This window comes from Bubalus bubalis, chromosome 3 (genome assembly GCF_019923935.1).
Source record: "Bubalus bubalis isolate 160015118507 breed Murrah chromosome 3, NDDB_SH_1, whole genome shotgun sequence".
Lineage (NCBI taxonomy): Eukaryota > Metazoa > Chordata > Mammalia > Artiodactyla > Bovidae > Bubalus > Bubalus bubalis.
Genome location: NC_059159.1, coordinates 54,436,107 through 54,453,416, shown reverse-complemented (window position 1 = coordinate 54,453,416; position 17,310 = coordinate 54,436,107). Strand labels below are relative to the sequence as shown.

General features: G+C 44.6%; 1 protein-coding gene across 13 annotated transcripts; it reads right to left on the bottom strand.

Moving 5' to 3' along the window:
* Positions 1-1,997: 1,997 nt before the first annotated feature.
* Positions 1,998-17,259, bottom strand: VEZF1 (vascular endothelial zinc finger 1). 13 transcript variants are annotated; one of them, XM_025281249.3, is made up of 9 exons: positions 16,995-17,009; positions 14,755-14,849; positions 14,327-14,434; positions 13,553-13,771; positions 10,933-11,627; positions 10,104-10,167; positions 8,890-9,091; positions 7,582-7,731; positions 1,998-4,341 (listed from the first exon to the last, which is right to left on the bottom strand). In XM_025281249.3, the coding sequence occupies exons 4-9, from the start codon at positions 13,556-13,558 to the stop codon at positions 3,914-3,916; spliced, it is 1,545 nt and encodes a 514-aa protein (XP_025137034.1). In that variant the 5' UTR covers positions 13,559-13,771; positions 14,327-14,434; positions 14,755-14,849; positions 16,995-17,009; the 3' UTR covers positions 1,998-3,913. The 13 variants fall into 13 exon arrangements, with proteins under 13 accessions (XP_025137034.1, XP_025137033.1, XP_044795573.1 ...); XM_025281248.3 differs by lacking the exon at positions 16,995-17,009 and adding an exon at positions 16,357-16,550; XM_044939638.2 differs by lacking the exon at positions 16,995-17,009 and adding an exon at positions 15,954-16,250.
* Positions 17,260-17,310: the final 51 nt, after the last annotated feature.

Below are 17,310 nucleotides of genomic sequence, written 5' to 3'. Positions count from 1 at the left end.
TGCCAGGGTCAGATCAGCTGTGGGGGAGATTTATAGGCCCAGATGGGGACAAATCGCCTTCTTTCAGGCTACAGGACTCTTTAAGGAGGAAATGGAAAGAGTGCAGGGCTGAAGGCCAGATTTTATTAGGGTTGGGAGGGGAAAGTTCAATGGTAATTCATGAACACATTGGACTGTCCTTTAGTCCAATGTTACTTGAGGATACTACAGGGAAAACCTCCTGAATCCAAGTCTCTTCAGAGAGGACCAAACTGCAGGACTCCCTGAGAAGAGCAGAAACACCTGGACAGTAAGCACTGTTAACTAGCAACTCAGTGAAATGACACTTCCCATTCCAAACAAAAGCCAACGTAAGCTCCAGCTGTTTTCACTGGGTCAATAAAGAGACTAAAATCGATGATCAGAAGAAGGTTGGAAAGCCTCAATCATATACAAAACAGATGTAGGTATCCAAAGCTTTTTATGAAATGGTGTCAGATGCATCTTGATCTGCTGTCTGGAGATACTGCCACTTGGGAACGTGGCGTTCTCTCTCTTAACAGCCTTCTTGGAGGCAGCCACCAGTTTTTCATCTTTGTATTATGCCCTTTACTGCCCAACAGTGCCTGGCACATTGTTTGTACTCAGTAGACATCTGATGAACCTCGTGGAACACAAGTGATTAGGCAACCCAACCTAAAACCCCTTTCAGATAAAGCAGCTGGGTTTAGAGCATAAGAAAAAAAAAGGTTTTAAAACCATCTTCTCTGGGTTTACTTTACTTCAGCTGACTGGTGGGGAGTAGTTTTCCCGCAGCCAGCCTGGTGCAGCCCCACCCTCTCGGCCCAGGAGTCACTAGTCCTTCCCTCTCTCTGCTGCCCAGTATCAAGATGTGTACACCTGGAGAAGAAGTGCTTCAAAAATTTCTCTATCATCATGGTGAACTGGTGAAGCTTCTGAGGTATTAAGCAATCCATCATAACATTTGTGACTGGTTAACTTTAATTTGTCAAAATAAATCTGCAGTTTTTGCATGTTAGTAATACAGTGCTGGTATTGACAGGAAAAATCATCCAACTGCTTACATAGAAACCTTTGTTTAGGAGCACACCTTAGGAGGGAAATGGATACAATAAAAGGCAAAATGCAGGCCAAGAAGCGAGCCCTAGAGCGTAACAGGCTGGATGTCAGATTTGAGGATTATCTAATACAACTCTTTAGCTGCCAATCTGATAAAGGGGAGGCTCTTAACCAGGTTACAACCAGAAGAGAAAAACAAACTCTCCTTTTTTGTGAGCGATGGCCGTCGTGCCTTCACCACTTGGTTGAATCAGTTCATCAGCATCAAAACTCAACTCAGTTCCAAGACAGGAGAATTTCACAACCGACTTTGGCGCCCCCCACCCCCGCCCCCGCCATCTCAGCCGCCCACTGCCACCTCCATCCTGCCAACTCTCCCTCCCAAAAGAAGACACGACGTGGCTTTACTATTGCAGACAAGCTTGAGTGAATAAAGGATGCATACAAAATAGCATTTTAACTGAAGTCATACAATGAAGTCTCACTCCTGTTTATTATACAATGAATTGATAAAGCAATCATTTCTAGTATATATCTTTTTTTTTTTTTTAAAGAACTAATACTTTCAGGGTTCTGACGACCACACTCTAGCCTGGGGGTAGGGTCCACACCTGCCCCCACTGAGGACTGCTCCTTGGGCCATTGTGGAGGAAGCCGGGCTGTGTCCATCCTGGAGGACTGGATTGCCTGCTCAGTCAGAGAGAGACGACACTGCCCATTAAGCAGAGCCAGAACCCCATCCTGGGGCTGCGTGCCAGGAAACATGGGCTTCCTCCAAATGTGGCCACTATCTGCCCAATCCAGGCCTCAGCAGGGCCGTGCGTGGGCCTTCCCTACACGAGTCCTTCCAGTAGTCCACACATAATGCTCTACATATTAAAAACAAACCACCTTGGTACTGTGGATAGGAACAGTTGTAACAAAGTCATAGCTACATATTTTTCTCTACATTTTGTTTATTGAGACAAACTAATTAAAAGGCACAAACAGAGGGCATGTTTACATGGACATTATAACAAACATATACATTAAAAGTGTAGGAATGTGTTGCCTTCCTGCTAAACAGAAAGTTCCTAAGCTTTTATATATACAAAAGTTGTACAATTTAATGTCCTAAAGTACAAAAGATCATTTATAAAATTATTTTACACTAAGTACTATTTATTTTATTTTTTCACTACGTAGTTCAACCCCCTCGAACTGCTTTGTATAACGACACAGATACCTGTCCCTGATGTAGGAAGTCTGCCTCAGACGCAAGGTATTTTGATGCTTGAACTGACACAGTGGGGCATAAATGGAAGTCATCCAGTTTGATAGTCAGTCCTGCAAACAGTTTGCAAGATTAACACAACTAATGTCCATTTCTCTTAACTGCAAGATTAAAAAAGGGAAAAAACCAAAAACATATTGCAACTTAAAAAAAAAAATCACAGCGTCTTGGTTTTAGTAACTTTTTTTAAAAACACAATGCTTTAAAAACATTAATGTCTGGCATGATGGTGGAGAGTATCTGTTTCCCTAGCTTTTGGTTTCTACTTTATGTACAGAGATAAAAACATCCTGCTAAGAAATAAAAAGCACATGTCTTAACGTGCACAATCATTGCTGGGTTTCTGCAGGGAGTGCAGACAGCTGTCTCCCTGAAAACCCCACAAAGCTGATACAAGTGTTTTCTCAAAGGAAAAAAAAAAGTGATGTCCGTATTTACAAAGTTGAACAAATCTGCACAATACTTGATTAAGAAACGGAAGGTGAAATTAAAAAAAAAAAAAAGATAGACTCTGCTTGTTCTGAAGGGGCATACTACCTAGTTAGTGGTTAGAATAAAAACTGTATACAATTTAATATAAGACATAAACTCTAGTGAGCAACTAACACATCTTTCCCTGTTGAAACATCAACAGGCTCTGATTGGGAGAGAGAGGGGCATATCACATCCCAGTGCCTCCAGCGTCTTCCAATTTAAAGCAAATACACTTTAACTGTTTCGAAGTACTCCGTGACCCCTGAACAGGAGTCCCGCTGGCATCCGTTTGTTAGGAGTCTGCCTGTCCGCACACCTGACTTCTCCTCTGCCAGTTGCGGCCTTTTCTTACCAAAACACAATGTGTATATTTTGTTTTTGTTTTTTTAATTTTTTAAAAAAGTCAACTACAATGCTGTATTTCATCAGGATTAGTATGCTGAGCAATATTTACATCTCCAAATATCAGGTCACAATCCCTATTATATGTTGAAGTTAGAATGATAAATTATCATATGCTTTGCATATCAGAGCTGGTATCACCTTTCCCATAGGGAATGCTGCCTGAAATTAACATATTCCCAAAGGTAAAATGCATATTCTCTGAAATGCATTTTATTATGACAATGCATGTATTTACTCATAAAAACAAACACAGACAATTCTACACTAGCTCTCAATCCATGGATTTAGAACTTCAGGTTAAAATCAGCCATCCACCTTGTTTATATCGGGAGAAGAGCTCTGCTAGTGTTTAGAATAAAATGATTTCTTGGGATTAGAAACAGTAATGCTGTTTTATTTTGAAATGGATTTTGCTTTTTTATGATTGGTTTTAATTCTGACGTTTCATCTTGCCAACTACTATCCTGTTTAAGCAATGCTGTCAGCTAAAAGGAATTTCTGATTAAACTAAAGTGGTCCAATGATAAGTGACATACATACCCTACTTTGAACAATCCCAGCCAAATTGGAGAAAAATGCTACTACACTATTATTAACTAATAAAATCTCCCAATTTCATGGTTTACTTTTTGCTTTAATAAACTAAAAGTAAGTTGCTGGTAAATATTTACTTTATCCCATATTCTGATTTTATAACACTGTTTACCAAGGTGGTGATGTAGGCAAAGCTTGGGGTAAGAAAGGCATGCTCTCTACAGGTCTCATTGCTATATTGAGAGGGGCAGCTAACGTCATAGGCGTGGGCAGGTTCATTGGAGACGTGATGGTGACAGGGTGTGCTATGTTCACCGGGGCGGTGACGGGGGTGGGCAGGTTGACGGGGGTAGTGAGTGTTAAAGGAGAGGTCATGGATAATGGACTGGTTATAGTCACGGGATGCCCGATGTTCATTGGGCTGGTTATGTTAACAGCGCTCGAAACATTGACCGGGCTTCTCATGCTCATCGCAGCTGCCACCGTGACTGGGTTTGACATAGTCCCAGACGACACAGAGGACGTTATACTGAACGGAGCAGTGAGCGTCACCGGTGTGGTAGCAGCCGTGGAGGTTTGGCACAGGCTAGCAGCTTCTGAAATAAGAAGACAAAAGGGCCTTTAGACTCTCAACACAGTGAACACAATTCCGTTTCTAAATCAACTTCTTTTCATTAACAAGGACAAACATTTAATAAGTTAAATTACAGTTTTCTACCCCATGGTCAACTGGAAGGGAGGCTCCTTCTGAGCACAAAATTGGGGGCCAGGAATCCCAGCGTGAGGGCAGTTCTCTTTTCCGACACTGGGCCTTCCACAAGGACTGAGGAAACTGGCTTAGCCTTGGTGCTTTTGGTTCCAAGTTTAGATTTACTTACCTACCTCACAATGATGCTGGAAGATCAGGTAATTTCTGCAAGGCACTCTGCGAGGCAGAGGTATCGAGTAGGGCTAGGTATTATCACTATGCTTCATGCGGCTCCTCTGAGTTCTACAGACTTTCCAGGGAAGAGCCCAGCACCCGCAGGCCAGGCTAGAAGAGCCTGCCTACACAGAGCTGGGCTGCTGGTTACACAACGGATAATCGGGAACACCTTCTTATAAGGCACACTGTAACTAGCAGAGAGAGGTATGTTCTCGATGCTATGTACTCTAAAGCTTTCTCAGAGGTGAAGCCACATTCTGTTAAGGTTTTAAAAATCCATTAGATAGGGATGGAAAAACAAGCTATTTTAATAATCATCTGTTTATTTCAGTCTTAGACAAATCATTTTAAATAACCCTGTTGTTTCTGCTTGCATTTATCAATGATTTTAAGAAAGAACAAGCATCCCTCAGTAGGCTTATGTTCTCCTCCCCTCTCATTTTTCTCTTTCTGAAACTGACACAATCACCTACTTCACCCCTTGTGTCATTTAACTGTACATAAGACAAACCACCGACCATACCGAATGGGACTAGCGAGGCTAGCAGACCCTGCAGTGAGCTGCGGGATCGTGGTCCTTGTCCTCAGCAAAGCCTGAGCACTTCTTAAGGAAAACTTTCCTCTGGGGTGACACCCGCCTACTCCACCCCTCAACCAAAATTCAGCATCATCTGCTGGCATGTCAGCAAAGAGCAGTAAGATGATGGATGGGGGTGCTGTGACTTGGTTGTCGAAATGCATTTGAGACTAAAGATGGAGGTCTGCCCTCATGCCACATGTGCTCAAATCGTCTCAGGTGGACCCTTGAGTGAATGAGCAGCACTTCCTTGATGAGCATGATGTAACCTTGGCGCTGCTCCACACTCCTTATCAAGGATTCTCAAACTTGGCTAATGATCAAAATCATTTACCTAGGGAGCACTTAAAAAAAAAAAAAAAATGCTCCCCAGGAAGTTCAATCTTGACATTTAGACAGAACCTGGGAAATCTATACATCTAAGAAGCTCCTGAAATGATGATCTGATTGTCATCCACGTTTGGAAATTTATTTAAACCCAATATTTAAAAGTGACGTGCTGATTCAAGTTCAGGTTTTCAGGTCAGGAGTCTCTTCTCCCCAAAATGTGACATTTACTAACATGAACACAGAAGATTCTAACACCTGTGGCCATTTCCAAAGAGATTCACGTTACAAATGGGACTATAATAGCATTTTGCTTCATGGAGATCAGAAGATGAGCTAAACAACTGAGTCTTATCATGCAAGCACATTGAAATACAATACCAAACAGAAGAAGAAGAGTGCGGGAAGAAAGAAAGAATGAGGCAGAAGCAGCTCGTCCCTGAGGTGGTGGCAGCACCGCTGAAAGCGCTCTCCTCCCGCTGGAGCCTGGGCTTCCACCCCTCCACCAGCTCCCTGCCTCCCCACCATGCTTCTTTTCAATCTAGCCCTGTCCTTCTCTGTAGCTTAACCACTTTTACTTCTTCTCTGAGTAAAATATCCTTCATAATATGTTTTCAACCCACTATGCAATTACCATGGCATATACACATATATACATTTTTCTCCCCATCCGCCATTCTCCGCTCCTTCTATCACAACACATTTTATCAAAATGACAATATTCATTTGGAAGACAGGAGTAAGCAGCACCAAGTGGAAAGCTTATCTGAACTGCTCCCTTCTTTTCCTCCAATGCCAATGCGTGCTAAGTCACTTCAGTCGTGTCCGACTCTTTACGACCCTATGGACTGTAGCCCGCTAGGCTACTCTCTGTCCACGGGACTCTCCAGGCAAAAAATGTCCTCCTCCAGGGGATGTTCCTGACCCAGGGATTGAACCCGTGTCTCCTGTGTCTCCTACATTACAGGCAGATGCTTCACCTCTGAGCCACCAGGGAAGCCCGCCAATGCCAGCTGATGCATGAAAAAGAATGCTATTCCTTTTATCTTTATCCAAGCACAGGCTGCTCAGAAGGGATCCGAGAGGAAGGGAACAGCTGCAGTACATGAAAGCAGAGGACGGAAGACGCTACACAGCAGAGGGGCTCCACGGAGCCCACGTGCAGGGGCTCCTCAGGAATTTAAAATAAGACACGACAAGGGAGCGGGAGGAGAAAGGAACTGAGGACTCTGTCCTGTGGCCGATGATACTCTGACCAAATGATTTAACTGAAATGGTTGCACAACCAAAGCTACAGCTACTAAGTTAAAAAGCTGTGTTGAAAACTGATACTCCAACTGCTTCTTTATAAGATATATATGAGAGAAAAGCAAACCATTCTCAAAATTTCAGTAACAATTACAGTCAAGTCACTACCAACTGAAGTACATACATGTTAAGCTAACGCCAGCCCCAGTGACAGACTGAAAGAAATTAAGGGTGAGACTGGGAGAAAAGACACTGGCGTTAGAGTCTTAAACACGTACAAAATAATACAATTCAGAAACAACTCTGAAAAGCAGAAAATAGCACAGTTGTAAGAAAACAAACTTATGTACACAGAAGGATAGTTCATCTACCTCTAAGAGGGAGAATATTTTAGAAAGAAAAAAAAAGGAGCCTTTAATGCATGGAGGCTGACATAAAAAGAACATAAAAAGGAACTCTGAGCATACACAGCAAAGTACCAAATGTGGCTCCAAATTTGTAAGGAAAAGTAAATCAAAAGAAAGAACATAAGAAGTACTGAGAATTTTTATTTCCTAGGAAAAAGAAAACTTTATCCAGAAGCTTAGAAGCTTTGCTGCTAGTAACTCAACCAGATACTTCCCAGCATAGAGTATCTCCATAAAGTGTTTCCATAAAGCAGGACTCTCTGAGCTGTGGCTATTTTCCTTTGCTACTTGGCATACACTAGATGCAAACACTTTTCTAGCCACGCTGTGGGCACTGGACATCTCATCTTACCTTTCTTTCTCGCTTTGACAGCTTCTTCCCACAGTCTCAATGTCTCTACCTGCTTCCCTGGCCAGCTTGTCACATGTTGTTGCTGCTGCTGCTGCTGCTGCTGTTGCTGCTGCTGCTTCTGGTTGCTGGTCTCTTCACTCATGCAAGCTACTCCAAAGACAAACCAGAAACACCATATTTTACCCTGAAAAAGTATGGGCTACTTTTCCAAAATCCAAAACTTAGATACCTTGAGTCCTCACGCCTCTATGATCTTTATCATCTGACCCAATCACTTTTTAACTCTAGTACACCTTTTGTGCGGCTATGTCTCTATTGGTCAAAATAGATAAATTAATAAAAAAAAAAAATCCAGAAAGCTAGGGAAAATCAATATAAAAGAATTCTTTGCTACATTAAAAAGCAAGTATCTTTCAAAACTGAACTTGGGTAATATTAGCATGGAATAATTAACGCTCATCAAAATATCTAATATACTTAAGCTATTTACCACAATAATGTACATTAACAAAGTTTGACATGCTAGATAATAAACCCAACATACTTACAAAGACGCAAAAACAAATGACATTAAAACACATTAACGTTCTTTCCTATTCACTTTTGGCCAGCTATTTTGAGACTCTGATGTTTCTGCCACATAAAGCACATATATAACAGAATACAGATTTAGGAAAACACTTTCTTCTGGTGGTTAGGGAGATCTTAAAAGAAAAAGCCTCGGTAAATGCAAGTACTGAATTTCATCCACAGGTCCGTGGAATATTCTATCTTTGGCTCTGAATTTAAGGTAAGCAGAGCATTTAAACATTCCAAGGGATATGATATCCCTTTTCTGTATAGATTTGGGTTTGGAAAGTAAAATTATTAAACACCGCTTTTATCTTTAGGTTGTTGAGGACATGCTATTAATGCAATCAGGAGTTGGGAGGCACTTCTGCAACAATTCTCACACACTACAGCTTTCTATTCAAACTCCGAAAGAGGGGACACACTGAAAAACAGCCGCAGGGAACCTGTGCTCCTCGCACACGGCATTATAGTAGACGCTGCGGGAGCAAAGGCGAAGTCAGTGGAGAGTTTATCAGTGTTGTCTGTACACATGCATGTTAAGCGTATTTCCAACACTAACGTACACTCTCCGCTGATGCGTACTTGTGTACTTTAGTAACAGGAGGAAACAAGATGAATATTAATACAGTCCTGAGAACCCAAGTGAAAATATCTTCAATATATTATGGAAAAAAAACCCCTATACTCCCATTGATCTGCAACAGAACAAGAAATGCGGGCCGAGGCGCTGCCTACTTTTACTGATGCCCTGTTTGCACGTGTTACAGTTGATGCTTTGGCTCTGCCCGTGCGTCTTCAGGTGGCTGGTGATGTACGCTGCGCTCAGGAGCTTCCCACAGATGTTACAGGACACCTTGCCTTCGTGGCGCACCATGTGCGTCCTCAGCCTGTCTTTGGTGGCAAAGGCAGCAGTGCATGTCTGCATGAGGGAGGAAAACTTTTTTTAAATATAGACTATCCTGTTCTTCTCATTTTAAAGTACGTTATATTCTAAGGTATTACCCTACCCAGGTAAGCAAGCGGACTGAATCAGTTGGATTTTAATTGCATGTCTGACGTAAAACTGTACTCATAACAAAACACCTGGTCAATTTTGGACTCGTACATTTTGAGGGAAAGAAAAAATATCAAACGAGTAGTGAAAAGATGTGAGCTGTAAAGCAAGTCAATCTTGGATTTAAATCCAGCTTCCTATCTCACTAAACAGTGTAATACTCAGCAAGCTAGCTAACCTATAATTTACTTCATCTGTAAAACGAAGGTAATACCTACCTCACAAAATTACTGGTGGATTAAGAGCCTGGCCCATGGCCTCATAGCAGGTATTCACTCAATGACACTAGTCTCCTTCCTCCAAATGGATTTTTCTTAGAATTCATATCATTTACTTAATAAAATCAGTTATTAACAAATTTAACTAAAAGGATCACAAAAGGACTTTCTGCGTAAAAACAGAATTACTGACGCCTAACATAGTCATTTCATTAAGATTTTTAAACTTTTCATTACCACAATTTATGTCATTAAAAATGCTCCAATGTGGCAATAGCAGACAAAAATCCAGTAAGTGGTTACATTTGGGAAAACATTCCCATTTTCTTCTATTATAGTTAAAACCACCTCAACCATCAGCCCAGAAATTAATTCATTTCAAATACACAGTGACCTTTGCAAGACAATACATTTTTTTCTTACAACTAAACATTGCTGCCCAAGAAAAAGGAAATGTAGCTTAACAAAAACAACATTTATTTACATTTTTAAATGATCTTGCCTCCCAGAAATAGAAGCTGTCATTTATGTTTTATAAAACTAGAATTCAAAAGGACCACATTTACTCAAGTTAGTGATTTTAAGACTATTCAAGAATGGTGAGATTTGATTGGCTCAGACCTTCTGGATAATGTGCATTAAGTGCTACACTAAGGATAAGTCATTTTAACTCTTACTTGGCATTTGAAGGGTCTTTCTGTTGAATGGACATGTTTTACGTGACAGCTTAAGTGGTCAGGCCTGTGAAAGAGAGAGTTTCAACAGAAGATGTAATGGAACACACATAGAGAAATGCTACTTACTGTGATGTTTACATGCTTGACAGATACGGGTGGGGGGCATTTTAAAGAAAGCTAGCAGAATTACCAACTCCCCCATCCCCCAGTGCAAGCCTCCTTACCTCTCTTACCATAAACAAAAGTCTTAGTCCTTTACTTGTTAATTTTCTCTTCTAGTCAACATCAAATCATTCTAGGTCTTGACTCTTTACAGTTACAGAATACCCAAAATTTACTAACACTTGCCAGGGACAACGGCTATTAATATTAACTTTAAAAAGCCTTTACAAATGAAAATTAGTGAAATGTTAGTAACCACAGAGAAATGGAAAAACACGCTCTCTTAAAAGTTTTAAGAGTATCCAAGGTCATCCCAACTTCCAGGATATGTTTCCTTGATGTGCAGTGAGCCTCATGACCAGTCACCCAACTGAACTGAAAAGCACTGGTTTCGCAGTGATAAGAAGTATTGATGTGCCGAATAAAGGCCTGAGTCCACCAAGGCACTTCTTAAATGAAATAATTAGTTAATCCCTATGTCACACTTGTCAACCACACCTAACTGGAATTAGCCCTGGAGGTATAATACTTTATCTATCACCAATCTCCTCTAATAAGGCAGGCCTGCACATATCTAACCTCACATAAACATTCTAGATCTAGAGATTGTACTGATACCATAATAGGAAAAAAAAAACAACCAAAGAAACAAAGCAAAGCGCACTACCTGGAGAAGCCTTTCCCACACACACTGCAGGTATAGGGCTTGGTGATGCCGCCTTCGTGAGACCTCACGTGGTATGTCATGCGGTCCTTTCTCTTGAAGCGCTGATTGCAAATAGGACACTCGAAGGGCTTTTCGTCCGAATGGGAGAGCTTGTGCCGGTTGAGGTGGTACACGTCTCGGAAGGCCTTCCCACACATCTCACACGCGTGGTTCTTTTTGACAGGCTTACTGGGTTTCTTGACAGACTGGGTCGCGGGCATAGCTGTGCTGCTGGCGCTGCTGCTGGGGTTGGTGCCCGAGGAAGATGTAGTGACTGTGGACAAGATGCCCGCGATGGTTGAGACCAGCGAAGTTCGGCTGCTGTCCCCAGCGATGGTGGAGATGAGGGGAACCACCGTGGTGGGGGTTTTCTTTGGCCGGGACACCAGCTTGATGCCTGTGTGGCAGGACTCGTGGCGCCTCAGGTGATAGCTGTCCCTGAAAGCTTTACTGCAGTAAGTGCACACAAAGGAAGTTTTGGGCTTTTCTTTCTTAATCCCAATGGCATCCTTTAATGTTTCTGGAGCAGCCTGAGGTTTCTGAGTTATCGGTATTGGAAGCAATGGTTTCTGATCAGGGGGCTCCACAGCAGAGCTCAGAAGGGGCAGCAAACTGTTCTGTGCTGCCTGCTGCTGGTGATGGGAGGCTTCATGGGCCTAAAATCAAACATTCACACTTCAGAAACTCGGCCTCTCGCATCGACCCTCAAAATACAACATGCTTCAGACAACAGAGACCAGAAGAAACAATGACCCTGTAAGCTACTCTCTGCGGCAGAGATCCAGCAACTACCTAGCTACTCTCAGAGCTCCCATTACAAAGCATTTAAAATCACTGCACAGACACAAAACTTTTGCAAATAAGTTGCTGACAGTGATCTTGCTTTCAAACAGCTGACTAGACTACACACCACCCTGGTTCATAAGGGACATACCAGCTGACGAAATCAGTTTGCGTCAGTCTGTCAGTACTGAAACCAAGTTTAAATAACTTGTCAAAAAAATTACACTTCAGACTTAGGTCTTTAACAGCACCTTACTGCAGTGATGCACAAGCCACACACTCACACACATACACATACAGACATACTATCATCTACTTGTTTTTTACCTAGGAAAAGACAGGCACTAGTTCTCTGAATATACATGCTAGCTGTTAAGTTTACTTTTGAGGTTTTCACTTAGTTCTACTAAAAGATTTGGCTGAAATGAAACCTGGAAGGTATCTGTGAAGGCAGCCCCCAGCAGACACCTGCCAGTTGTTTTTCAGTTCATTTCACCTCATCCTTCAGCAACACTAGTTCAAACCCTAAACTCAAACTAGTAAGAGAAAACAAGATATAAGTAATTTAAATTCCTTTCATTTTCATCTACTTTTAGTGGTTCTGCTGCTGCTAAGTAGCTTCAGTCGTGTCCGACTCTGTGCGACCCCACAGACGGCAGCCCACCAGGTTCCACCATCCCTGGGATTCTCCAGGCAAGAACACTGGAGTGGGTTGCCATTTCCTTCTCCTCTAGTGGTTTTAAGTCCTGTTAAAGTATCGGATATTTGCTGTTATAAAGTGCTTTCCACTCCTCCAAAACTGGGGGCTGGACACTGTTTGGAAATTTCCTTTAGCTGCACTGAAACCAACATTTCATTGTGGATCAGGTTCTTGGTATTTATGAGTAATTACTCTCTTGGATTTGATTGCTCCAAAATTGTCCATACCTCCATACTGATAGACATTTAGGAAATGATGGGAAAAAAAATCCCTGAAATAGTTCTTCCTAATATGTTGTACTTGATCAACATGAATTTTGAAACTCTTGACAGTAACCCTGAGCCCCTATGCTTGAGTTTTGTAATCCTGAAAGGATATATGCACTCAGAGGTAAGAGTTCCAAATATTTTAAGCATACAACATCTTTGGAAGGGTCCATCCCATCATCTTAGAGACTCCAGACACTTATTTACCCTTCGTACTCTATAATTCCAAGTCCTACAGTTCACTCCATTAAGGAGAAAAAACCATGGAGACAGACAAGACACACTCACTCACACGCACACACACACACACACAGCTCTTCTGATGAATAAGAACATCTACCCCACAGCCCCATATTTACTTGATAGCAGCACAATAGCTAACTAAGCCTAGAACCAGACTCCCCTAAATCATCAGGAGGTATTACTGAGTTACCATTTTCAATTTAATAATTTTGACTGAATCTTCCTTGTGTGCTTACTTATGAGTTCTCTTTCTGGACTTAGTGCTCATACTGAATTACAGTCCACTTTTAATTTAATTTAGGGAGCTCCTATAATTTTCAGGATCTACTCAAGTGACCTCAGTAGACACTTTTACAGATTTTGGACTCTAATCTTACCCCATCTCCAACCTGGCTGTAGGACACCCAAGCTTCCATATAGTATATAAAAGGTTAATAGCTGAAGATAGCTCAAGATATACAATTTCAAAGGCTATCAGATCAGATACTAGGAAACGCAAATCTTCTGGACAAAGCTCAGACTTATAGTGTTCAGAGGCATTTCTCAATCTAAACAGCCGTGAGTTCGAGGGAGTACTAAAAGCACTTACTGCCATTTTACCAATTCAGATGTCTGTGGCAACATAAAGTATTTTTACAGCATTGCTGATGCTCACTCTCACACGAGGCTCTCACCAGGTCCCTGCTTCTCGGGTGAAACTGTAGAATGCCTCGACCACTACGGGAATCACTCTCTGAGGATTCCTAGGGTCCCCACACTTCTATATGAGGCCTTCTAAGAGGGGAACTGGGTTTCCCCAACTTGTTCTCTGGGGAAGAGACAGAGTAAAATAACAACCATGGCCTGCCTTCAGTTAGGTGATTTTTAAAAATATATAACTTCTGCGTAGACTTTTATTTGACTAGCATCATCAAACCAAAATTTATCTCCCATCTCTTTCAATAGCAAAGCTTTTTTTTTTTTTTCAAAACCCTGCCCAAGCTTTCTTATGGGGCTGACAAAAACAAAACAGAAATGTTACTTCATCACCCAGGGTGGTAGGATATGGCACCATGAAATCTCCAGTGCCAGAGGGTAAAAGATTTTGTACTGAAAGAAATTAGCATCAGTGAGTCATATCTTGAATGTCCTGTTAGGAGAATCATCCATCAAACATTTTAACAGCTATGGCTTTCACTTTCCACCAGGTTATCTGGAAAGCAAGCAAGTATTAAAATTGTTTTAAAATATAAATTCAATAGGATGCTCCAGGAAACAACAAGAGAGTCCAACTCTCCATTTCCCCAGTGAAAATTACTTAAAACTGGAACTGAGTAAGTCTATTCATACCTTTCCAGAGAAAAGACTGAAATATTCTCTTTACCCATTCAACTGTCCTCGGCTCTAAATTATCACTGCACACATTGCCAAGCCCAGGATCAAATATTAGCTTTCACACTTCTCCATCAGGTGGAAAAAAAGATTTTAATAGCTGAAAAAAATTAAATAATATAAAATCTAATTAAAAAGTTGATCAATAAATGCTTGGCATTTGCTTTCCCCAGGAAAAGAATAATAAAAGTATTCCAAAAGATTTTTCAACAGTTTTCCAAAAAATCAGTTAGGGGGTTTTCTTTTACATAAAGAACTCTCAATTTTTTCCAATCTCCATTAAGAGAGAGCACGTTTAACACGGTAAATCTAAATCATTCCTCATGTGAAAAATCACTTCAGTGGCCCATTAATCCCATATTTTAAAATGACCATTTGAAAGCTTTTTCTCAAGAGGGCATTTGCCACCTTCACACCAACCTGGATGCAAGCTGGTTATATATCATTTCTTTTCCAATGCATTTTTAAGTTGACTTATCTCATTATCAAGCTCATCAAAGCACGTTAAAACAATACTAGATCAGAATGAGAAAAAGGCCAAGTTAGTGAATTCCATAATTTTGAGTATGCTAAATTTTAAGAAGCCTGAATATAATACAACAATTATTTAAAAAGCAAATTACATTCGAAAGAATACGTCTTCAAACAATAAACCATCTCTACACAATAGGAAACGTTTGAATTATCCAGTTCCCTATATTAACTCCACTGGGATGGGTCCAGGGGCTGGGAGGATTAATTTTGAAAATTCTGCATCCGTTCTTGGTTAGTCACAAAAGGTTTCAAGCACCCAAGATACGCGTTTGGGATTTCGCGAAGTTATTCAAAGAAGGAAAATAACTCAAAGAGGCGGGAAGAACGCACTTTAAAGTGACGAGCTTCCTAGCCTCCGGTTCCGAAGTTTCCCCGTGAGCTCATTACGACTGCCCACCAAGTGCTTCGTTTGCAAACAGAAACGGAGCAGCGAAAAAAAGAAAAAGTTCTCGGTCTTCTAAATAAGGGTCCCCACCTCAAGTGGGCCGACAAGAGGACTGCCAGCATATCGGCCACAGTCACCTTCAAGTTTCTTGCAAAAAATGAAGACCAACACCCCACGAATGACTCATCTGGGGGCTTTGTAAGCGGACTTTGTTTGCTCTCTCCACTTGCCGTCTCCCCCACTTGGCTGGAGGAGACGCTCGAGGTGGGACGAGAGAGAAGCGTGCCCCGGGAGAAGGTGGGGCCTCCCCGCGTCCTGGCCCCCCCGCAACACCCCCCCCCCCACCCTCCCCGGCCGGGGGATTCCCCGGGCTGAATGGGACGGCGGGAGAGCTGGACAGAGGGAGCGGGTGTCAGCTGCCAAGGCTCGGCAGAGGCTTGCGAGAGAAAACACGTAAAGCCAGTGAAAAAGTTTGGGGAGGGGACACACAGTCACAACACCCCCAACTGGGTAAACACGAGGGGGGCGGCGGGAAGGGGGAGTGGCGGGGAGACCAGGGATACCCGCTATTCGCAGGGACGGGGAGGGGGGGTGTCAGAAAGTCAACACACGCACAAAAAGAGAGAGGCGGAAAGAACGGAGAACGAGCGAAAGACAGACCAAGTAGGGGGGACTGAGTGGGACCCGGGGACCCCCTCACCCCACGGCGTGGGCCCCGGCCCGGCGCGCCGCGGCGAAGCGGACCGCGCTCTCCAGCGGCCCGGCGCCCTCCTTTCTCCGGGCCGCGGGCGGTGACAGCGGCCGGCCTCCTCCCTTCCCCTCCGGGGCGGGAGCGAAGGGTGTGTGCGTGTGCGTGTGTGTGCTGGGGGGGCCCGGGGGTCACCCCGAGGCCTGCTTTCTCCCCCGCGCCCCGCGAGGCCGCCTCCTTTCCCCTCAGCAGCCCCGCTCCGCCGGGGCGGGCGGGCGGAAAAACAAAGGGGGATTAAGGCCGGGCCGGAGAGCGGGGCCGGGAGGGAGGGAGGAGGAGCGCCCGCCCGCCCGCCCGCCAGCCCCGGGCCCGGCCCCCCTGTCCCCCCTGTGCCCCCCCGGGGGGGCCCCAGTACCTGGAACAGGAACGCGGTCCAGTTGGCCTCCATGGCTGCGGCGGCCGACCCCCCTCCTCCCCACTCCCCCCGCTCGGGGCGCCTCCTCAGCCGGAGGAGGCGACAACAAAGCGGCGGCGGCGGCGGCGGCGGCAGCGGCAGCGGCGGCTCCTCAACATGGCAGCGCCGAGCGCGGCCACTTCCGGTAACCTCCGGGACGCACCACCGCCGCGGCGAGCGCGGGCGGGGGGGGAGCCCCGAGCCGGCCGCCGCCGCCCCCGGCGGCCCCGACCCCTCCCGCGCGGCCCCGCGGCCGGCTCTCGGCCTCGGAGCTCAGCCAGTGCCCGCCGGCGGTGGGGTCGGGGCCCCCGCGGCGGGGCCGGGGTGGGGCCGGGGGCGGGGATGGGGCGCGGCGTCCCCCCCCGCGGGGGTGTGTGGTGCTGCGGTCCGCGGCCCAGGCAGCCGGAGCAGGGGGAGCCCGGGAGAGAACATGGAGGACGCCAGGGTCTGGCGCGGCCTCGCTGGGCACGGCCGCGCCGGCGGCGGCGACGCGGGCCCGGCGCCCGGCAGCATCGCGTCCCCGGCAGGCCCTCGGCGGAAGACGCGGGCTGCAGCGGTACCGGGGCTCTCCGGTCCCCTTTGCGCAGCACGGCCCCTACCTCCAAGCTGGAGGAAGCCCCTTCGACTTGGAGTGTCTCTCCCGGCTGGTATTTCATCCCAGCGAAACCTCCGCACTCTTGGCGCGACACGCATCTCTGAGTGGCCTTCCAGCTCAAGCAGGGAATCCCACTGGGGTGCAGCCTCAGATCCTCCCTGTGCAGAAGGAAACACTTCCCACGCGCAGAGGTGTCATTACTGGGTTATTCTTGGGTGAAGGGCTGAGCTTCCCCATCCTCCTCCTAACTTCAGATACGACGTGAAATTCTACTTAACACCCCCCTCTCCCGCCCCCAAAATTTTTTTTTAAAGAGAAAC

Bases quoted from the DNA above. Each gene is read 5' to 3' on its own strand.
- VEZF1 (XM_025281244.3), bottom strand. From the start codon at position 17,051: ATGAAATACCAGCCGGGAGAGACACTCCAAGTCGAAGGGGCTTCCTCC. The intron at 11,628-16,994 runs GTAGGGGCCGTG...GTTTGATTTTAG, and splicing joins GGGCTTCCTCCAGCTTGGAG to GCCCATGAAGCCTCCCATCA. The intron at 7,732-8,889 runs GTAGGCAGCGCC...TTGTCTTTGGAG, and splicing joins CAAACAGGGCATCAGTAAAA to TAGCTTGCATGAGTGAAGAG.